Raw genomic sequence first — 23,651 nt, 5'->3', positions numbered from 1 at the left:
CAAATGAATGAATAAATATACATATGTACGGCTAAACAAATGAAATGGGAATAAAAGGGACTTTGGGGGAAAAATGACCCCAAATTCTCACATTTGGTAGGTAAAGAAACTGAGATTTAAAGAAACAAAAAGACAGTTATTTTATTTTTGTTTAAAAATCCTTGAATGAGGAGAACTGAGACATTTTATATAAAAAGGTCCCTGGCTATTGCTAGGGTGAGTGTGTGTGGGAGGAGGCCAGTCAGAGATAACAGCATTGGAGGGGTGGGTGGGAAAGAAAAGGGGCTTGGGGGCCTGGAAGTTAAGTGGAGGGTGGCGAGGAGGGCTGCCAGGGGAGCCCAGCACAGAACAGCAGAGGTGGTGGTGATTCAGTCGTCCCATTCATCATCATCATCATCATCCCCGGCCTGGTCCTCCCCTTCGTCTGGAGGGAGAGAGAAAGAGTGGAACTCAGGATGGGTAGGAGGGTTCAAAGGCCCTGGAGAGAGGAGTTACTAGGGTCTGGGAGGTTGGGATTACTAAACCCTGGGGGCTGAGATCTCCCACTTGGAAGTTATATCTGAGGTTTGTGTGTTGGATAAAGAGACCTCTTAAGAGGAAGGAGAGTTAGGGGCAAGATAGGGACTATAGCTGGGGTCTAGGTTCTAGTTGGAGGTGAGGTTAATATTATTATAAAAAATGTGTGGTTAGTTGGGATATTATTGTCACACAAAGGGTTACTGTTAACAGGCTTGTCACTCAGTGGAGCTGATTTAAATATTAGCAAAGGTGGAGGAAGTTACAATGTTGTTTTTTCATAGTGTGTTAATGTTAACATTGTTGACACAGAATGGGGTTAGTGATGTCATGGTCAAAAGATGAGGTTTGTTATAATTCTGTCATATAATGGATTCCTGTTGATCTGTGAACAGACTCCTGGGTTGATGTCAGTATTATTGTCAAAGCTGAACTTTAATTATATTATTGTCACACAGTAGGTTGAGGCTAATACTCTCTCTTTCTCTGCTCTGCTCAGTCGTGTCCAACTCTTTGCGACCCTTTGGACTGTAGCACACCAGGCTCCTCTGTCCGTAGGATTTCCCAGGCAAGAATACTGGAGTGGGTTGCCATTTCCTCCTCCAGGGGCTCCTCCTGATCCAGGGATCGAACCCACGTGCCCTGCATCTTCTGCATTGGCAGGCAGATTCTTTATCACTGAGCCACCTGGGAAGCCCTAATGACAATGTTGTTGATACATTAAGGGACTAACTTTAACACTATTGTAAAAGATTGAATTAGTTATAATATTGTCACTTAATGAGTTAATCTTTTGACACATGACATTAGAGTTAACATTAGTGTCAAAGAAAGGGTTCTTTGTAATATTATCATCACATAGTGGGCTAATGTTAATACTATTGAACATATGGGATTAATGTTAATATCACTGTCAAAGAGAGTTAATCATATTACTGTTACATAATGACAGTTAACACTGTCAAAAAAGAGACTGCTACAGATTCATGTTCATTCTCACATCAACAGATGGGCCTAATTGCTGGAGGCTGTTGGGGGTGTTTTTAGGTCAACACTAGCTGGGAACCAGAGCCACAGGTCCTGGCAGGATGGGCTCTGAATGGCAGGCTCACGGGGAGGGTGCACTCTCACCAGAGGAATGGATGGCTTTGCTTCTCTTCTGCATCACGTGCATCAGGGCACCCACCAGCCCCTCTGAGCTCTGAGGTGGTGGCTGCAGCGCTGAGCTCTCTGGGGCCCCAGGGGTCTGCAGCAAGCAGGATCCAGCACAGAGGGCTCAGGGCCTGTGAGAGGAGCACTTCTCCCCACCCCTTCATCATTCTTTCTCCTTCCACATACTATAGTCGCCTTGAAACTCACCTCTCCCCACCAGCCTCCCAACTCTATCAGTGAACCCCCAAATCGTGGGACCCCCATCACTCTCAGCCCCAGCCCCCTACCATCCTCACTTGCACAGCACACCCCAGAGTCCCAGTTCCTCAATCCTCCATCACACTGGTCCTCACCTTGTTCAGCTGAATTCCCTGCCGGATTTGATCCAAAAGTGCCCCCCGACCCCCACCAGGGGCGGGGCCCCCCACAAGCCCCAGAGAAGGAGGGGGTGGGGGAGGGATTGGTCCATCCCCAGAGCTGGGTGGTGGCGGCGGCGGAGGCGGTGGTGGCGGAGGCATGGGTGGTCCACCCCCAGCTCCAGGGGGTGGAGGGGGCGGTGGCACAGAGCGTCCAGTGGCTGGAGGGGGTGGTGGCGGAGGGCCCCCTCGGCCCGGGGGTGGGGGTCCCCGGGGAGTTGGTGGGGGAGGAGCACCTCCCGAAGGTACAGGGGGCAGAGGGCCAGAGCGACCCTTGTTACTCCCCACAGTTGGGGGCCGGGGGGGCTGGTTCCCTCCTCGGGATGGCGGTGGGGGCGGTGGAAGTGGTTCTGAGGGGAAAGACAACACATAGCTATTATTATAGTTTTCTTCAGAGCCTCAGTTTTACTCACTTGTAAAATGGGTACCCCAACCGACCAACTCCTGATTCAAGCAGTATAGGGGTTTCTATGAGGACTGAGAGCCTGCAAGGTATCTCTTAGAAATCAGCTACCAGGGTTGGAGAAGAAGAGGTGATCCAGAAAGCGGGGGGCTCACCCTGGCGCCTCATCTCCTTCCGTACAGCTTCCATCCCACCCTGGTTCTCAATGAAGTCATAGATAAATTTGGAGGTCTCAGCATCGGTGAGCTGGGCATCACTGATTCCTGCCCTTGAGAACAGGCTCCGCAGATCTGGGTCCAGGTTGTTCACCTTCCCAGGAGGAAAAAGGCCCCGGCAAGGGTCGGGGAATAAGGTGGGGAGGGGAGGGGCACAGATTATCATGGGGTCCACCCCAGAGAGGGATCTGAGAGGAGGGTGGGAAGGATGGGGTCTGGGGGTAGATCTGGAGCTCTGGACTATGGAAGGGTAGGCAGGAGTTGAGTGGAGTCCAGGGGACTCTGGAGTTACTCACGTCAAATCCATTCTGGGGATCCCACCCCACGTGGCTGACATGTCTGAGGGAGGTGAGGAGACCCCAGTGAATCGCCATGGCTGTTCCTTCCCTCCCTTCCTAGTGAAGCTCTCTTGCCCTCCCCTGCCCAGAGGGACTCTCAGGAGCCAGAATTAATGAATGAGTCTTAAGTGAATAAATGAGTGAGAGTAGTAGTTATGGAACTAAAGAGGGTTCACAGTTTGTGGTGCCTATCTGTCTGCCCATCCCTCTTTCCACCACCCATCCACCCATCTATTTGTCCACCTAGCTGTTCACATTCACCTGTCAGACCACTGATCTATATAAATTTGTCTCCCCATTTATCTGTCCACACACATTTATTTACCCATTTGTCCACCAGTCTGTCTTAACCCATACTTATCCATCCACCCATCCATCTACCCATATGCCCATCTTTCCATTCATTCACTCACTTGACTACCCATTCAATCACACACTTCTATGTAGCCACTGAATTGTCCTTCATCCACATATGTGGCAACCTGTCCATCCCCATCCACCTTGTATATGAACCCATTGGCCTGTATATCATTCTGTCCACATACTCATCCACTCACCCACCCATCTACCTACCCACTTCCCATTTACCCATCCGTTCGTTCTCCAACCCAACCATTCATTCATCCATCTATATATCTACCCATCCATCCATTCACCCACCAGCCTAACCAGGGAGGGACTAGGTTGAGTGGAATGCCTAGGGAGCAAAATTTAAAGAGGCACTCACTCTTGAGTCCTGGATTATAGTTGGGTGATGTGGTGGAGAGTGACTGCCTGTGTAAAATTTGCAATCTTGGTGCCTTTGGTATCTCTCCCTAGTCCTGGCTTTGCACTCCCCCCGCCCGCCCCCCACCCATCCACTCATCTGCCTAATCTCTCACCTACCCATCCATTTTTCCATCCTTCCATTCACTCAGCTCTCCTCCTATCCACCTGATCTCTGCTCCCCCACCCCCAGGATCCATGGGCCCACTGGAGAGAGGTTCTCACTTGAATCCACTGGGTGCACCAATATCAGACTTGCTGATCTTTTTCTTCCCTGAGCGTTTCTTATCACTTGGGCTAGGCCCAGGTGCTGGGAGCGAACGGTATCGTGAATTCGTGATGTCTGGGTTCTGGATGTCCACTGTCACCAGCCCCAGAGACACTGGGCTGGCTGCTGGGCCTGTGGGGAAAATGGGTGACTGGGCCATTGACCTATTTACCTACCAACCAGAGCATAAGAGTTAGAGACAGGAAGACGGTTGGGGGAATCAGTGTGTTAGATGGTCATGGAAGGAGTGGGTGAGGGGTCCAAGTAGGTTTTATGGAGAAGTGGGTGGGTAGGTCCTGCACACCATCCATACATTCACTGATTCATTAATTAATTTACTCACACTTAAGTATTGACTTATCTATTCACTGGCTCATTGACTAATTTGTTAAATTATTCATTCACTCATTCAATCATTGCTTTCTCCATTGATTGAAATTTAGTCACTTATTCATTTATTCACTGTTGAATTCATTCCATCACTCATTCATTAATTTACTCAATCATCCATCCATCTATTCATCCATTCACCCACATACCCATTCACCTACATCTATATACCCACCTGTACATCTACATCCTTCCATCAATTCATGCCCCCATTTAACCATCTGTCCACCACCAATCCATCCACCCACACATCTATCCACCTATTCATTCACCTATTTATCACTGCACCCACCCATCTACTCATTTATCTACCCACGCCCCACCTGTGTATCTATTCACTCTCCCACTCCTTCCATGACCATCTAACACACTGATTCTCCCAACCACCTTCCTGTCTCTAACTCTTATGCTCTGGTTGGTAGGTAAATGGGTCAATGGCCCAGTCACCCATTTTCCCCACAGGCCCAGCAGCCAGTCCAGTGTCTCTGGGGCTGGTGACACCTGCCCACCCAGAGACACAGGGAATATTCAGCACTCACCCCCTTGGTCTCCACCTGGGTGAGGGGGCAGGGGTGGGAGTCCTCCTCTTCTCTCTGGGAAGATAGAATGAATAGAGAACTATCACAACCCTGCCTCAGTTTTCTGCGCTAGCCCCTTATTACTCCTCCTTGCACTAGAGGACTCACCTTCACTGACTGGCACTGGTGGAGGCGGGAGCTGGCGCCTGTCTGTGGAGAGACAGGAAATCAGAATCAGGAGAGGGGCTTTTCCAGCTCCCCACTCTTGCCCTCACTTCTGCTCAACCTCTTTCCCTTCCCCAAGGCCTCCTTACCCCCGCTTTGCCTCTGATTCCGTTTTTGTATCTTCTCCTGCACCAGGTTCCGGAAGGCCTCGGCCTCGCCCTCGTTTGCAAAGTTCAGCCCCGCTTGGCAGTCCTGCACATGCCTGGGGGGTCAGCTGCCTTCCAGACCTCCCCACACCTTTCCCCACTCCTCCTTGCACCCCAACTGAGGCCCAGGGTTTAGGTGGTCACTTACATCTCCAGCAAAGGTGTGGAAAAAGGGGGTGGGAGCAGAGTAGACCAGCTGTGAGTACAGCTCCTGTTCCCACAGCAGCCGGCCAGCCTGGAGAGGGGGGAGCACACTGACACCGAGGCATGCCCTGGGTGGAGGGCCTCTGTTTTCCAGATAGGGAGCATGGTATACAAATCTGGGGCCCCAAAATCTGATTTGGAGATTTCCAGCTCAGAACTGGAGAGTTGGGAATCTAGAAGTCAGAAGTGGAGGACTGGGGTACAGAATGGGAGTCAGACCCTTCAGCGAGAAACTTGGATTTGGGGTCCAGATGTGGAATAAGGGGACTTGAATTTGAGGATTTTGGACTCTAGTTCTAGGAAACTGAGTCCATTCAGAGAATCTGTCCCAAATCCCCCCCTTATATGGGGGCCTTCATTAGAGCAGGTAGGGTTCCAGTATTAGGAGTTGGGATTGAGATTTGAGGTTCAGACACACAGACTTGGGAAGGTTTTTTTGGAGGCAGTTGAGCCAATTTCAGGTTTGTAGAGCAGAGTTATGAATTAGGAGTTTGGTCAATATTTGATGACCCTGGGATCTTGATGTGGTTCTACTGGATCTATCTTTATCGGTTTAGTGGGATGACTTTGGGGTTTATGCTTGGAAAATTTAGGTTAAGGGTTTGTGGAATAGGTTTTTGACTTAAGAGCTACCTCAATATTTAGGTGATTAGGAGTTTTCATATAGGAATTCTGGGATCCAATGCTGTGGGCTTAAAAGGACAGATTTGGGGTTGAAGATTCAATGGCATACTTAGGTTTGGGATTTGTGGAATATATTTATGACTTAAAAGCTAGGCAAAATTCTGGAGTTCAGGAGTACTGATGGGAGGTTTCTGAGACCTAAAATGTGGAGTTTCAAATAGATATGAGGTTCAGGTAAAAATATAGTGTGTGTGTGTGTGTGTGTGTGTGTGTGTGTGTGTGTGTATGGAGTTTGTGGAACAGATTAGATTTAGGGGGTATACTAATATTGGGGGTTATAGACCTTGACACAAAGACTCTGGGGTCAGTCATCACAGGCTTAGAAAGACAAACCAGAGGCTGGCATCTGGATAAAGTCTTTGGTTCTAGGGCTCAGGGGCTTCACTGATCTGTCTGAGGGCTCAGGGTTATGGACACAGATCTAGGTTTATGGGTTGAAAACTGGGTTGTCTGTCCAGTGTGGGGGGGGGGCAGGGATCACCTGAAGGCCATAAAGGCGGATGAAGTAAGACTTCTTGGGATTATCCTTCACGAAGCACACAGCCCCACAGTGTCCCTTGGTCCAGTGCTCGGCTCCAGGGGGCAGCGCCAGGTACAGCTGAACAACCGCAGTGGCCAGCGTCTGGGAGGGGAGAGTAGGACTCGTTGGAATCCGGTCAGGGGCAGCCAGAGGGTCTGGGAACCAGACCTGGTCCTTTCTTGCCCATGGCCATCATGGCTCCAAAGGAAGAGCCACAACCAGAGGGAAAGTGAATGAACATTGAGTTCTTCCTGGGATTGGTGAATGGGGTTAAGTGGATTCTGAAAGGAGATGATGGAGAGGAAGAGGAGGAGAAGGAGAGGAAGATGGGAAAGATGAGGAGAGAGGAAGGGGAGGAAAGGAGGAGAGGGAGAGGATGGGGAAGATGAAGAGGACGAAGAGGAGGAGAAGAGGAGGAGAGGGAGACAGGAAGGGCCAGAAGATCCCCAGCTCACCCAGCACTTCCGTCCGAGCATCTCAAAGAGTTGTTGGTTCTCATGGTCCTGGAGGAGGGTGGACGGGATGTTCTGCTGAACCCCTTGTCCTCCGCGGCCCCCAGGCCTGCCTCCCGAAGGGCCCCCACTCATGGTGCCTCCTGCCCTTGTCCTCTCCGGCTGGGCTCTGAGTGCAGGGTAAGAAGAGGAACTTCCGCAGTGAGCGGGGGAACAGGAAGTGCAAAAAACCACAAGGGAAACAAGTCCTCTAGGGGCCCCTCGGTAGGCCTGGCCTCCTCCCTTAGACTGGGGCCCTCCTCCATTTGACTGGTTAGATCCATCTTTTGGACCAGCTTTTGTCCTCCTTTCTTACTCTCTGGGGCCCATCTCCCTCTGACTTGTTTGGACCCTCCTCCCTCTGGTTGGCTGGCAGTGAGGGATAGGCCACTACAGCATTTCTGCAGTGCCACGGTGGGCAGTCATGGGCTGAGTGGCCTTCTTCCTCCCCAAAGCATCCAGTTACTCTGGGCCCAAGGTCCAAGGCTCTGGTGCTGAAGGGTTATTGCAGTAAAGATTGTCCTTTAATTACACAGCAAGCACCTGGGACCCCACCTGTCTCCTGAGACCCCAACTTGCTCACATCTGGCTCAACTTCCCCATCCCTACCACACCATCTCATTTAGTTGCTCTTGCTTCTGAACTTTTGAAAGTGTGTAATCTTTGGAGTCTTGTCTTTTCCCCCGCTCAATATTCTATGTTTTATTTACTTATTTAGGCTCTTTGCAGTACAAGGGTTTCTCTTGTTGCAGTGCAAGGGTTTCTCCTTGTGGTGTTTGGGATTCTCTTGTGATGCGAGTGCTTAGTTGCCCCTTGGCATGTCAGATCTGAGTTCCCCAACCAGGGATCAAACTCGCATCTCCTGCATTGGAAGGCAGATTCTTAACCACTGGACCACCAGGGAAGTCCCTCAACATTCTATTTTTATCTAACAAACATTCATGTAGCACTGAACATGTGTGCCAGGCACTCTTCTGACCTCTTTGAAAATATTGACTCATATAAATCCTCCTATTGGCCTGGGGGACACTCACTATTTTTACCATTTGATGGAGGGAAACTGAGGCCCAGAGTGGTTAAATGATTTCCCCAGTAGCTCTGAGCTAGCATGCCAGGCAGGTTGGTTAGTGTGCACTGTTCATCAAGATGCTCCACAGCCTGCTCTGTTACTAAGATTCATATTTGCCTGTAGCAGTAGTTGTTACTGCTATATAGCATTCTATTGTGTTACTATGTGTGCGTGTGCGTGCTAAGTCGCTTCAGTTGTGTCTGACTCTTTGTGACCACTTGGACTGTAGCCTGCCAGGCTCCTCTGTCCATGGGATTCTCCAGGCAAGAATACTGGAGTGGGTTGCCATGCCCTCCTCCAGGGGATCTTCCCAACTCCCGCAGGGATCAAACTAGCATCTCCTGTGTCTCCTGCATTGCAGGAGACATTGCAGGCAGATTCTTTATCGCTGAGCCACCAGGGAAGCCTGCATTGTGTTACTAGACAATTTGTTTATTCATATTCTCCTGTTAACAGATATCTGAGCTGTTTCTGGCTTTCATGGTTGGCAGCGATGCTGCCTTATTTGCTCCTATATGCATCTCCTGTTCCAAATAGGCAAGCACACTCTCAGGAGGGCAATTGGGGCATTGTAGGGCTTGCATAGCTCGAACTTTGACAGACTGTTTCCCCAAGAGAATGGCAGCTCAGTCCCCACCCCTCCCTGGACCTATTTCCCATTTGGAGATGTGAAGTTTTCAGGTACACATACAGCAGCTTGAGGGGAGCTGAGCATATCTGGGTTGTGTCTGGCATTCCCATGTACCTGGAGGAAAACAGCACATGTCAACTTGGGACCCACAGTCCTACCTGGAAACCTGTATGGCTCCCATGCCTGCAGGTGCCAAGCTTCTCTCCTAAGCCAAGGCTCAAACCCACTTGTGTTAGTTGCTCAGTCGTGTCCAACTCTGCGACCCCATCCATGGACTGTGTAGCCCGCCAGGCTCCTCTATCCATGGAATTCTCCAGGCAAGAATACTGGAGTGGGTAGCCATTCTCTTCTCCAGGGGATATTCCCAATCCAGGGATCAAACCTGGGTCTCCTGCATTGCAGGTGGATTCTTTACTGTCTGAGCCGCCAGGGAAGCACCATCAAAGCCACTTCTGGTGTGGCAATTCCAACCTCCCTCCCTCCTTTCTTTGCTCACCAACCAGCATATGGTGCTTCCAAGTCACTGGGCAGTTTCATACCTCCTGGTCTGGAGTCCCTTCCAGCCTGTTCACTAGGGCAAGCACCTGTTTTTTCCTTAGAAAGTCACTGCATTCATTCATGTTGACATTGTTTGTTGAGCTCTCACTGTGTGCCAGGCACAAACTAGACACTCAATAAATGTTTCTTGAAGGAATGAGTGAGGGATTCATATCTAATTTGATTTAGTGTTTTCTGATATTTTTCTAAGTGCCTCACACTTATGTACTTATTTCACATGCACAGACGACCCAAGGAGGTGAGAGCTTCAACTGTTTACATTTTACTGATAGGGAAGCAGTGGCCCAGAGTAGCTTTGCTAAGTTGCCCGAGGTCACACAGCTTGTGAGAGTTGAAGCTGAGGCCAGTTTTGTGAGAAATGGTTCCTAAACTCTAAAATGCCACATGGGGCCTAGGATGAAATTCTTCTGCTACTTTGGTCTTTTGTTTTCCTTCTTTCTCTGCTCCTAGATCTATCCCCTTTAAGTCTATTTCAGGGGGTTTTAAACCTCTGCTACATTTGCTGGTGATTTTGTAAATTAACATGTAAAAGTTGTATATTTCATGTTCTTACTTCTAAGGAGCAGACAAGTTTAAAATTTGTATTTTTCTCCAAATAAAAAACCTAAGTAGATTTATTTTTATTATTTTTGTCCCTGATACAATGAGTTTCCTCAGCCTGGAATACAGTGATTCATTAATCATTTTATGATCATTTTAAATCTTTTTCAGATTATTGAATTGCTCTGTTGACCTGCATTAATAATTTGGAGCTGGTTTAGTTTACTGTTATGTGTTCCCTTCGACACTTGCTTCTCTGCACTGGATGACAGTATTTGGTGAGGTGATGACCTCAAAGGTAATTTGCTCACCTGGGACTTCAAATAGATTTAAAAAACCCCAAAAACCCTAATCAAGCTTTTCCAGTTGTTCCCAGCAGGAAAGTGGATTGAATACTTACCACACAAGTCAGTCTACTGCAGCAGGAAGCAGACGTTCTAACTTACTTCTCAGTAATCCAGTGAATACCCAGGAACCCCCAAGAACCATGATAAGCCCAATGACTTGCACCCACCTGATGCTCTCCCATCAACCCCAAACTCTGTCAAACTCCCAGGATCACCATATGAAGAGATATTTCCTGTTTATATCTTGTGCATATTTTACTTTATTTTGAGGGGATATTGCTTTTTTTTAAAGTTTTTTTTTTAACGTGGACCATTTTAAGTCTTTTTGAATTTGTTACAATATTGCCTCTGTTTTTTACGTTTTGGTTTTTTTGGCCAAGAGGCATGTGGAATCTTAGCTCCCCAACCAAGGATTGAACTTGCACCCCCTGCACTGGAAAGTGAAGTCTTAACCACTGAACCGCCAGGGAAGTCTCAAGGCAGGGGGAGCGGGGGGATCCAATATTGCTTAAAGATCCCCATTGCCATGCCTAAGTCCTGAGTAGGTAATAAGACACTGTCAGTGAAAAGACATGAGGGTTTTCTTCCACACCCTGGTCCTATTCTCCCCTTTCCTTCCTGCCCCTTGTGGTCCTCCCTACCCTTGACTGAGGGGTGTTTCCTGGGACTAGCTTAAGGAAACAGCAGTTCCCAACCCTTGGATACAATGCACCCTTTCCATAAGAAACATTTTGGGAAGCCTCTTTTTACCACCTTAGAATGACATTCATGGATGTTACAAGTCTTGGTGGTGTGGGGCTATCCCCCAGCATCTCAGGCCCCTGCCTGTTTAATGCCAAAACATCCCCATCATTGTGATAACCAAAGTCTGCCTACCAGCAATTCCCAAAACACACTCCTAGGGCAGGCAGGAACCAGACTCTTGTCTGTCTTGTTCATTGCTATATCCTTACCACCTAGCACAAGACCCTGCATGCAGAAGCTCAATCAGTATCTGTTGAATAATCACTGTATGGTCTAGTTACCTATGCTGTGACCTATTGCTCTCTTCTCACTGCCCCCACCTCCTCTCTTCACCTCCCTGCCTGGGGGGAGAGAAGAAAAACAGCTTCGAGTGTGCAAGAACCAGGCCCTCCCACAGAGATGTCTACACTGTTCACTGATGCTACAGCCAAAGGGATGTTTTAGGAGAGGGGCTGATTTCTAGTCCTGGTTGGGGTTGATTGAGGAAAGGGCGTGCACAGAAAAGCAGAGATGCCTGTAGGGATAAGAACTGCTCAGTGGATAGAGCCAAATTCTCGAGCCTTATAACCTGGCTCTGGCACTTATCAGCTGTTTATTTATTTATTTTTTTAATCTTTTTTTTATCAGCTGTTTAAAGTCTGGTAACCTCTCAGTGCCTTAGTTCTCTCATCCATAAAGTGGATAACAATAGCAGTTAAGACTGTTGTGAAGATTTAAATGAGATAATTCATGTCAAGTGACGAGGACAGAGCTTAACATGTTATAATTATGCATTGTTTGTTTTCATGAAATGGCTGAATAACTTGGATAAAGGCACTATCCTTCCCTCAGCCTAGCATTCTCCCCATTCCTGCTCCAATCCTTTTCTCACCCTCCTCCATTAGACATTTAAGTCCCACCACCATTGGTGGATATTTAGAGACCCAGAACATGGCCACCTTCTCTCTGCCCTTTCCCTACTTTTCCGTGCTGCAAAGCCCATGTCGGAGATCCATTGTGTGGGCCCAGTCACACTATTCTAGGGCTCTTCCCCATCAACCTCGGAGGTCCCACCCACCACGTTTCCTGCCCTACTCCTCTCACCTGCATGGGAAAACACGGTGCCAGCCAGCTCTCTCCATCCCTTCTAGGTTTGCGCTACTCATCTCGGACCAGCCAGGCAGCCAAAGGTCCCCTCCTAGTCCCTACACTGATCACAGCCTCAGAATCACCACCAACTTTCCCTAAATGGGTCCTTCCTAACCCCTACCCTGATCTGTGACCCCAACTATTTCCCGCTCTGTAACACCAGAAGGGTCCACAACCGAGTCTGTGTGAGACTCTCAAGAGAGTCCACCTTCTGGTCAGTGGGTCCCAAGGGCCGCCCACACCTTAACAGTGTGAGCCCAGGGGGGTTAGCGAGGCAGTCTGGAATGGACGACTGCGGGAAAGGGGAGGAACGCAAAATGGAGCAGTCCGTCCAGGATCGTACCACTGTGGAGAGGGTGGCCGTCTTGCAACATACCATTTTGCTTGTGGGGGAGGGATACGATGGCTGCCTCGTTCCCTAACGGAGAGTGGAGTGTCGCAATCCTGCTAGTCCCAAGATTTCCTGATTCTCACCCACTTTGGGCGAGCCTCTCTCTGGGTTCCCACCCTCAGCCTCTCTCGTATCAGCCATCTTAACTACTGTCACCACCACCCCCCCCCCCCCAGCCGCCCCGCTCCATTTCTTAATTTCGTAGCCGCTCGCAATGCACCGGAGCTGGCAATTGGCCTACGGGTGGGGAGAGCAGGACCGCTACGGGCTCTGATTGGTCGATGACCGGATTCTCGTCCTTGCTATTCTTTGAAGCTGCAGGGGTTCAGCGAATAACATGGCCCCACCTCCGCTCCCGCGCTCGGGGCTCCCATTGGTCATCGTTCCGTGACATGCGCAGTGGATGCCAGACCAGTGTGCCGAGCCGCTTAAGCCGGCTTTGAGGATTTCGGATGATGGGTTCGAATACCGCCCCAGAGGTTCAGATTGCTCAAGTGTAGAAGGGTAGAAGGTGGTGTTTACTGCTGGAGGGTTAGTAAGATCACGCATCAGGACGCCTGCTGCACTGGGTGATACAATCGTAAATTCTGTAGCTCACCCACTAGGGTTTTCCATGGGCTTCCCTAAGTAGCTCAGTTGGTAAAGAATCTGCCTGTGATGCAGGAGACCGCAGTTCGATTCCTGAGTAGGAAAGATCCGCTGGAGAAGGGATAGGCTACCCACTCCAGTATTCCTCGGCTTCCCTGGTGGCTCAACTGGTAAAGAATCCGCCTGCAATGTGGGAGAGCTGGGTTCGATCCCTGGGTTGGGAAGATCCCTTGGAGAAGGGAAGGGCTACTCACTTCAGTATTCTGGCCTGGAGAATGCCGTGAACTGTATAGTCAATGGGATCACACAGACACGACTGAGTGACTGTCACTTTCAGGGTTTTCAGTGCGTGTACCAAGTGGTTCTGCATCCCTTTATTCTCTGCTGCTGCTAAGTCGCTTCAGTCGTGTCCGACTCTGCGACCCCTTAGACGGCAGCCCACCAGGCTCCCCCGTCCCTGGGATTCTCCAGGCAAGAACAATGGAGTGGGTTGCCATTTCCTTCTCCAATGCATGAAAGTGAAAAGTGAAAGTGAAGTCGCTTAGTCGTGTCCGACTCTTAGCGACCCCATGGACTGCAGCCTACCAGGCTCCTCCATCCATGGGATTTGCCAGGCAAGAGTACTAGAGTGGGTTACCATTGCCTTCTCCCTTTATTCTCTAGTGTACTCAAAATAGAAACCGTTCTATGGGTTTAGGAAAACTCTCAGAAGTTACTTTAATAAAATTAAGTTCTGCCACAGTGTCTGGCTCTCCCAAGACTATAAATTACAGAGCAATATCTTGTAGTTTTTGAGTGTGATGTACTAAAATCACTAACTTTACTCCTGACAAAACTGGTACAAAGTTTGAAACTGTGTTCAAGCCTCTATGGCCTTGTCTTTTGAAGTAAAATGCTGACTTGAGGCAATGATTGGGAAATGTGAAGATTTAGAAACAAAGGATAGCTGTTGGGCTAAGGAACTGGTAACAATGTAGACTGTAATTCTGCCACATAACAGAATCACCCGAACTCCCAGTTCCCTGAAGGATATAGATAAAGGCCTGATACACATTCCTAAGTTGTTTTTACAGAAAGCAGACACCGCCCCCCCCCCCCCGCCCCCGCCCTCCAACCAGATGGAAACTGCTAACTGCAAGAACACAGGCCCTAGACTGGCTGAAACCAGAAGGTTGATAATGCTTGAAATGTTACCTTGATGCCAACCAATCCAAGAACTGTCCACGAGCTGATCATGCCCTGCTCCTTGAACACTATAGAACTCCTTACTACCCTCTCCAGGCTGGGTCACAGGGTCTTCAGGGCATTAGCCCACTGTGGCCCCCTTTGCCTGGCAAAGCAATAAAAAAAAACTATTCTTTCCTCAGTTCAGTTCAGTTCAGTCGCTCAGTCGTATCCGACTCTTTGCGACCCCATGAATCACAGCACGCCAGGCCTCCCTGTCCATCACAAACTCCCGGAGTTCACCCAGACTCACGTCCATCGAGTCCGTGATGCCATCCAGCCATCTCATCCTCTGTCGTCCCCTTCTCCTCCTGCCCCCAATCCCTCCCAGCATCAGAGTCTTTTCCAATGAGTCAGCTCTTCGTATGAGGTGGCCAAAGTACTGGAGTTTCAGCTTTAGCATCATTCCCTCCAAAGAAATCCCAGGGCTGATCTCCTTCAGAATGCCTACTTCACCCAAAACTCTGTCTCCCTGTTCCTATTTGGCACCGGTGAACAGAGGCTGAGTTTCAGCAACAAGTTTACAGCAGTTACAAGCCCTAACATAAGATATGTAAGAGAATACACTTTATCCAGTATTCAACGTGCAAAGTGATGGTTTTGGAGCATTAGGCCTTCTCAGACGGGACAGGATTGCTATGATTGATGTGTTATTTAATATACGTCATAGGCTGTATAGCCAGTTACCTACTTTAAAATCTGCAATTTTTACATTATATACGTAAGTTAAGGGCTTCCCAGGTGGCACAGTGGTAAAGAATCCACCTGCCAGTGCAGGAGACGCAGGACACATGGGTTCAATCCATGAGTGGGCAAGAATCCCTTGGAGGAAGAAATGGCAACCCACTCCAATATCTTGCCTGGAAAATACCATGGACAGCAGAGCCTAGTGAGCTACAGTCCACGGGGTCTCAAAGAATCAGACATGACTGAGCATGCATGCACACATATAAATTAAAATATAAATATAGATTGGTGGTTTAGTCACTAAGTTACACACATTATAAATATATAGGATATCTATAAATAAGTACATGGTTCATAAGGGTATAGATATGGATGATATAGATGGAGTAGTGAGGCCCCAGTTCACTGCTCTTGGTCAGTCACATGCTTAAAGAGATGGGACTGTTTTTATGTTTTTTTATTAATTAATTTATTGTTTTGCTGCACTTAGTGGCTAGCAGGATTCCCTGGCAGGGATTGAACCTGGGCCCTCAGCAGTGAAAGTGCAGAGTCCTAACCACTGGACCACAGAGGAATTCCCAGGAGAAGACTGTTGCTAATTTTACATAGTGCTCCCAATTTTAGCAAGGCTGAGCTCTGAGTCGTCTGCTTTCACCAAATAGGAAAAATTTCCCTTAATTTGCTTGGAAACTCTAAGTCTATGTCCAGCACTGCCTCCACTGCTGAAAACACAAGCTGGTCTTTGTATCCGTTCTGATCCTGGAAAGATTGTTATTTTAAGTGTGTGTATGGGTGTTTGGGGTGCTGGGTAGAACAAATGAAAAGCTTGGTTGAAGTATGGGCACTTGGTCATCCCTGAATGCTTCTTTCTGATAGTGGCTGGATTTGTAATATATGTACTTCAATTTAGTATCTCCACTCAGGTTAGTGATGGGTGCATTGTCTTTGTTTGGGATCTTGCAGTAATAGTATAACCCAACATGTAATAAACTATATAGTCTCTATTACAGAAATGTACCCCAAAATGATATAATTAAAGAAGACAGAAATCTCTAGCTTATGAATAAAAGGATGGGCTTATTTGAATAAAATAAAGTGCTTTTTTATTAAAAAAAACTCCAAAAATATAGCATGCACTATGTGTATAGCCCTTTAATTTTTCCAATTCCATCATTATCAACTCGTTTATGCCTTGACTACAGGCAACTTGAAGAGAAAAGCTTTTGTTTTTTTATTTAATTGGCTAAGTTCGGCAACTACGGGAGAACCCAATGTGTGTGTTTACAATCTTATGATCAATAGAGCGTTCAGAAAACTGGGCGATAAAGATGCACATATGCATAGTGTTAGCATAACTTGTGTGTTAGAAGTTGGACAGGAGGCTTTAAAAAGTTATTCGTTACCAACAATAGACTTTCGAAATCAAAGCAAAATCTTTTTTTGTTGTTGTTTTTTGGCTGCCGTGCATGGCATGTGGGATCTTAATTCTGCCACCAGGGATTGAACCCGCACACCCTACAGTGGAAGCATGGCGTCTTAACCACTGGACTGCCAGGGAAGTCCCCTCTAAATCTTTCAAAGAAATAAAGCTTTTTTATCTTCTTTGATTTATGATTGCAAGGTACTTTGTCAATGTTTAAAAATAGTTAGGCAGCTGGGTGTGGGGGCAAGTGGAATGTGGTGGCAAGTTGCAGGCCCAGGACACTGTGGGGGGCAGGGATTAAAAAGAGAGAAAAACACTAATCTTTTCAAAGTTTTTTCCTAATAACTAGTAATAGTCTTATCAAAGATAGATGAACTCCTTGTGTAAATTTTTAATTATAAAATAATTATAGCAGTGCCAGATATTTGGCAATGAGTGAGACCAGTTACTTAACAGAATCTCTCCTCCCTCCATAAAGTTCTATCTGTGATACCCCTGAAGGTCCTGTGAGCTTTGGCGTTCAGTTCACTTCAGTTCAGTCGCTCAGTGGTGTCTGACTCTTCACTACCCCATGGACCACAGCACACCAGGCCTCCCTGTCCATCACCAACTCCCAGAGTCTACTCAAACTCATCTTCATTGAGTTGGTGATGCCATCCAACCATCTTATCCTCTGTCGTCCCCTTCTCCTCCTGCCTTCAATTTTTCCCAGCATCAGGGTCTTTTCAAGTGAGTCAGCTCTTTGCTTCAGGTGGGCAAAGTATTGGAATTTCAGCTTCAGCATCAGTCCTACCAATGAACAGTCAGGACTGATCTCCTTTAGGTTGGACTGGTTGGATCTCCTTGCAGTCCAAGGGACTCTCAAGAGTCTTCTCCAACACTACAGTTCAAAAGCATCAATTCTTCGGTGCTCAGCTTTCTTTATAGTCCAAATCTCACATCTATACATGACTACTGGAAAAACCATAGGCTTGACAAGACGGACCTTTGTTGGAAAAGCAATGTCTCTACTTTTTAATATGCTACTCAGTCATGTTTTATTCCTAAGCACATGTGCATGCTAAGTCACTTCAGTCATGTCCGACTCTTTGCAATCCCATGGACTGTAGCCCACCAGGCTCCTCTTGTCTATGGGATTCTCCAGGCAAGAATACTGGAGTGGGTTGCCATGCCCTCTTCCAGGGGATCTTCCCCACCCAGGAATCGAACCTAGGTCTTCCACAATGCAGGCAGACTCTCTACCATCTAAGCCACCAGGGAAGTCCCCAGGGAAGCCCACAAGGAAGGTCCCCAAGGGAAGCCTCCCTGAAAGTCCTAGCGGTTTAGATTTCACAAAGAGTAAAAAGAGATGCTAGGCTACAGTGCAATTAGTGGCCAGACAACATCTGAGCCTCATCCCAAAATTTATTCTCCCAAAAGGAATAAACCATGTCAGGAAACAAAACAAGTAAATGGAGAGTTAGAGGCAGCTATGGGTGAAATTGGAAGCTCATGCTTTGGGGTAGTCATGTGTCTCCAATATTACTTCAATGAGCAGGGAGACTGGGTCTACAAACTGATAAATCTTGACCCTGTGGGACAACAGATCTGCTCAGCCCCCTCAGCTCAGCTTTTCCCAGACAACAAATACTCTTGACACAGAATCATGATCAACAAATGCTTCAAGGTGTCAGTTCAGTTCAGTTGCTCAGTCGTGTCCAACTCTTTGTGACCCCATGAATCACAGCATGCCAGGCCTCCCTGTCCATCACAAACTCCCGGAGTTCACTCAGACTCAAGTCCATCGAGTCAGTGATGCCATCAAGCCATCTCATCCTCTGCCGTCCCCTTCTCCTCCTGCCCCCAATCCCTCCCAGCATCAGAGTCTTTTCCAATGAGTCAACTCTTCGCAGGACGTGGCCAAAGTACTGGAGTTACAGCTTCAGCATCATTCCCTCTGAAGAAATCCCAGGGCTGATCTCCTTCAGAATGGACTGGTTGGATCTCCTTGCAGTCCAAGGGACTCTCAAGAGTCTTCTCCAACACCACAGTTCAAAAGCATCAATTCTTTGGTGCTCAGCCTTCTTCACAGTCCAACTCTCACATCCATACACGACCACAGGAAAAACCATAGCCTTGACTAGACGGACCTTTGTTAGCAAAGTAACGTCTCTGCTTTTGAATATGCTATCTAGGTTGGTCATAACTTTCCTTCCAAGGAGTAAGCATCTTTTAATTTCATGGCTGCAATCACTATCTGCAGTGATTTTTGAGCCCCCCAAAAATAAAGTCTGACACTGTTTCCACTGTTTCCCCATCTATTTCCCATGAAGTGATGGGACTGGATGCCATGATCTTAGTTTTCTGAATGTTGAGCTTTAAGCCAACTTTTTCACTCTCCTCTTTCACCTTCATCAAGAGGCTTTTTAGTTCCTCTTCACTTTCTTCCATAAGGGTGGTGTCATCTGCATATCTGAGGTTATTGCTATTTCTCCCAGCAATCTTGATTCCAGCTTGTGTTTCTTCCAGTCCAGCATTTCTCATGATGTACTCTGCATATAAGTTAAATAAACAGGGTGACAATATACAGCCTTGACGAAATCCTTTTCCTATTTGGAACCAGTGTGTTGTTCCATGTCCAGTTCTAACTGTTGCTTCCTGACCTGCATACAGATTTCTCAAGAGGCAGATCAGGTGGTCTGGTACTCCCATCTCTTTCAGAATTTTCCACAGTTTATTGTGATCCACACAGTCAAAGGCTTTGGCATAGTCAATAAAGCAGAAATAGATGTTTTTCTGGAACTCTCTTGCTTTTTCCATGATCCAGCGGATGTTTGCTATTTGATCTCTGGTTCCTCTGCCTTTTCTAAAACCAGCTTGAATATCAGGAAGTTCATGGTTCATGTATTGCTGAAGCCTGGCTTGGAGAATTTTGAGCATCACTTTACTAGCATGTGAGATGAGTGCAATTGTGCAGTAGTTTGAGCATTCAAGGTGTCAGGATCCAGCAACTGCATCCTATCCTCTAAGGATCTCTTGAAATTTCATGTCTCTTCTACTGCCTGCTAGCCCTAAAGAGACTTTCTGAAACCAAGCTCTTCAATCTTGAGCCTTGAAGCCTTCCTATGACCCTTGCTCCTTGAATCTGGTCTCATCTTTGCCTCTGGTCATGCTTGTTGTGAGGCAGTCAAGGAAGCATCCCCTTTAAGAGGAAGATGTTTGAATCTTTTTTCCTACTTTGAATTACTGCCATATTAAAATGATTTGAAGGAAAAAAAAATAGATAATTGGAGTAAAATATCTTGTAATTGGTTTGTAACTCAATGCATTGGGTAGACTGTTTGCAAAGATGATGTTATGGACCCAATTGTGACTCTTCAAAATTCATATATTGAAGTCCTAACCTCTCAGTTCACTTCAGCCACTCAGTCGTGTCCAATCTTTGCAAGCCCCATGGACTGCAGAACACCAGGCTTCCCTATCCATCACCAACTCCCAGAGCTTGCTCAAACTCATGTCCATCAAGTCGGTGACGCCATCCAACCATCTCACCCTCTGTCATCCCCTTCTTCTCCCACCTTCAATCTTTCCCAGCATCAGGGTCTTTTCCAATGAGTCAGTTCTTCCCATCAGGTGACCAAAGTATTGGACCTTCAGCTTCAACATCAGTCCTTCCAATGAATATTCAGGACTGATTTCCCCTAGTGTGACTGTATTTGGAGATGGGGCCTTTAAGAAGGTAATTAAGAGATGGGAATACCAGACCACCTGACCTGCCTCTTGAGAAATGTGTATGCAGGTCAGGAAGCAACAGTTAGAACTGGATATGGAACAACAGACTGGTTCCAAATAGGAGCAGGAGTACGTTAAGGCTGTATATTGTCACTCTGCTTATTAACTTATATGCAGAGTACATCATGAGAAACACTGGAAGAAGCACAAGCTGGAATCAAGATCGCCAGGAGAAATATCAATAACCTCAGATATGCAGATGACACCACCCTTATGGCAGAAAGTGAAGAGGAACTCAAAAGCCTCTTGATGAAAGTGAAAGAGGAGAGTGAAAAAGTTGGCTTAAAGCTCAACATTCAGAAAACTAAGATCATGGCATCTGGTCCCATCGCTTCATGGGAAATAGATGGGGAAACAGTGTCAGACTTTATTTTTTAGGGCTCCAAAATCACTGCAGATGGTGACTGCAGCCATGAAATTAAAAGAAGCAACACAGTCGAGCTGGGCGCGGTCTTTCCAGGTCCAGCCACGACATGGCCACCGCCCTCCTAAGGAGAGTGGCCTCCGCCGTGGGCCCGCTGCTGCAGCTGGGGGGCCGCCCGCTTTCCGCGCTCGCGCAGGGCCCCCCGCGCGCCGGCCCTGCCAGAAAAAAAAAAAAAAAAAAAAAAAAAAAAAATAAAAAAATAAAAGAAGCTTACTCCTTGGAAGGAAAGTTATGACCAACATAGATAGCATGTTGAAAAGCAGAGACGTTACTTTGCTAACAAAGGTCCGTCTAGTCAAGGCTATGGTTTTTCCTGTGGTCATGTATGGATGTGAGAGTTGGACTGTGAAGAAGGCTGAGCGCCGAAGAATTGATGCTTTTGAACTGTGGTGTTGGGACTCTTGAGAGTCCCTTGGACTGCAAGGAGATCCAACCAGTCCATTCTAAAGGAGATCAGCCCTGGGATTTCTTTGGAAGGAATGATGCTGAAGCTGTAACTCCAGTACTTTGGCCACGTCCTGCGAAGAGTTGACTCATTGGAAAAGACTCTGATGCTGGGAGGGATTGGGGACAGGAGGAGAAGGGGACGGCAGAGGATGAGATTGCTGGATGGCATCACGGACTCGATGGACGTGAGTTTGAGTGAACTCCAGGAGTTTGTGATGGACAGGGAGGCCTGGCGTGCTGTGATTCATGGGGTCGCAAACAGTCAGATACGACTGAGTGACTGAACTGAACTGAAGGTTAAATGTAATCTTGCTGCTGCTAAGTCGCTTCAGTCGTGTCCAACTCTGTGTGACCCCAGAGACGGCAGCCCACCAGGCTCCCCCGTCCCTGGGATTCTCCAGGCAAGAACACTGGAGTGGGTTGCCATTTCCTTCTCCAGTGCATGAAATTGAAAAGTGAAAGTGAAGTCGCTCAATCGTGTCCGACCCTCAGTGACCCCATGGACTGCCTCCTACCAGGCTCCTCCATCCATGGGATTTTCCAGGCAAGAGTACTGGAGTGGGGTGCCATTGCATTCTCCGGGAATGGAACCCTAATCCAATAGAACTGGTGTTTTTATAAGAAGAGGGAGAGACACTAGAGATGCATGTACACGGAGAATAGGCCACGTGAGGGAACGGTAAAGAGGCAGCCATCGTTAAAGGAGGCAGCCTTTCAAGGAGAGAGGCCTCAGGAACCAAACCTGCCAACATCTTAATCTTGGACTTCAAACCTCCAAAACTGAGAAAATACATTTCTGCTGTTTAAGCCAACTAGTCCATGGTACTCCATTATGATAGCCCAAGCAGATAAATACAGATGGCTGCCAACATTCCTCCCTTGTCTGTTGTTATGTCCTCTGGCAATGGGACTTTGCACCTCCCCACCCAGAGGCAGAGTCTATTTCCTCACCCCTTGAGCCTGTGCTTTGGCCAACAGCATGCAACAGAACTGCCATCACATGAAATCTAGAGCCTAGGCCTCAAGTGACCTTGCAGCATCTGTCTGGGCCCCAGTGCAATGCTGCACTGAGCCCTCCATGTGAGGAAGCTGGTCTGGAGAATAAGAGGGAGTGGACAGAGACCCAAAGCACCCCTGCTGACAGCTGGCACCAACGCCAGACATGTGATCAAGGCCATTGAAACTTCCAGCCCAGCCTATCCTCCAGTTCACTGCGGCAACATGGTTGAGCAGAGGAAAGTCCAAGAGTGGAACCACCAGCCATTCCCAGCTCAAATCGCCTACCTACAGGATTGTGAGCAAATACACTGTTGTAATTCAAAGCTGCTATGTTTTACAGTCCTTTGCTTTGAATTAGTAACCAAGCTGACACAGCATTCTTCTCTCCCTGGCTAGGGCTGAGTGAACCCGACGATATTCCTAAAGGGCAAATTCTGTTTGGGCAGCCAAAGGACCAGTTCTTGTCCCTAGGCCAGGGAGCTCCCACACACAGGCAGAGAAGACACTCCAGGCTCATGACTGGGAGCTTTCCCCAGATCCAAAGTCAATAGTCTATCACTACCCCTGTCTCTTAATGTTTTTGATTATCAAGATCATTTTACATATTACTGAAGTATATAATCTTTTAATATTTTGGTTCATGATGAAAATCAATCATGCATTTATTAAGTTTTTAACAGAAAATCGCTTTATAATCCTACAACTCTCAAACAACTTACTGTTTATTATTATAGTCACTCATTATTATTTTAAAACACACAAATAGGGAGTTCCCTGGTGCCTGTGGTTAGGATTCTGGGCTTTCACTGATAGGGCCTGGGTTCAACCCCTGGTCAGGGAACTGAGATACCACAAGCTGTGCAGCATGGCCAAAAACAAAACAAAAAACCACAATCAGTTGTGATGAAAAATGCACAAAAAATTTCCTGGGTATTTTAAGATATTTGCCCAAGCTATTACAGAATTCTTTCCACTGCCAAGAGTAGTCAGATTTTTCACTTGATTTTAAACCAAATCCATATTGTTAATCTCCATCAGTAATTTGTGGGCATTGTGTGAGAGGAAATCCCTTCGTATGACTTCTGCTGAACTTTCAAAAACATTCTCTAATGAATGTTATTTAAAAGGTCTTTTATCTCTCTGCCCAAATGAGCACTGAATTTCAGGCTAGCATTTTCCATGTCATATTTTGATTAAGCAGTGAATAGGTGTGTTTTTGATCAACATAAAGGCTTACATGCTAACAATACTGTCTTGAGATATAAACTCTCAGCTTCCAGGCTTTAGATTCCTCAAATTTATTCCCTGTGGTCAAGTGACATTTTTCATTTGGGAAAGTGATATCATAGTAATCCTTGTAAAACCTTCACTGAAATAGGAAACTGAAACACATTTCCACTTGACAGAGGAAAAGCTGAACCACAAGGAT

General features: G+C 47.2%; 1 protein-coding gene and 1 non-coding gene across 2 annotated transcripts; both read right to left on the bottom strand.

Moving 5' to 3' along the window:
- Positions 1–121: 121 nt before the first annotated feature.
- WAS (WASP actin nucleation promoting factor) lies at positions 122–7,381 on the bottom strand. The gene is made up of 12 exons (XM_005887672.3): positions 7,216–7,381; positions 6,722–6,862; positions 5,501–5,587; positions 5,296–5,398; positions 5,150–5,191; positions 5,003–5,056; positions 4,031–4,205; positions 2,999–3,041; positions 2,643–2,796; positions 2,022–2,434; positions 1,648–1,762; positions 122–424 (listed from the first exon to the last, which is right to left on the bottom strand). The coding sequence occupies exons 1-12, from the start codon at positions 7,345–7,347 to the stop codon at positions 369–371; spliced, it is 1,515 nt and encodes a 504-aa protein (XP_005887734.2). The 5' UTR covers positions 7,348–7,381; the 3' UTR covers positions 122–368.
- Positions 7,382–15,659: 8,278 nt separating this feature from the next.
- On the bottom strand, positions 15,660–15,732 carry TRNAE-UUC (transfer RNA glutamic acid (anticodon UUC)). The gene has a single exon. It is a non-coding gene; the product is annotated as a tRNA-Glu (tRNA).
- Between the last annotated feature and the right edge of the window lie 7,919 nt (positions 15,733–23,651).

Source organism: Bos mutus, chromosome X (assembly GCF_027580195.1).
Source record: "Bos mutus isolate GX-2022 chromosome X, NWIPB_WYAK_1.1, whole genome shotgun sequence".
Classification (NCBI taxonomy): domain Eukaryota; kingdom Metazoa; phylum Chordata; class Mammalia; order Artiodactyla; family Bovidae; genus Bos; species Bos mutus.
This window is presented reverse-complemented; position numbering and strand designations above follow the sequence as displayed.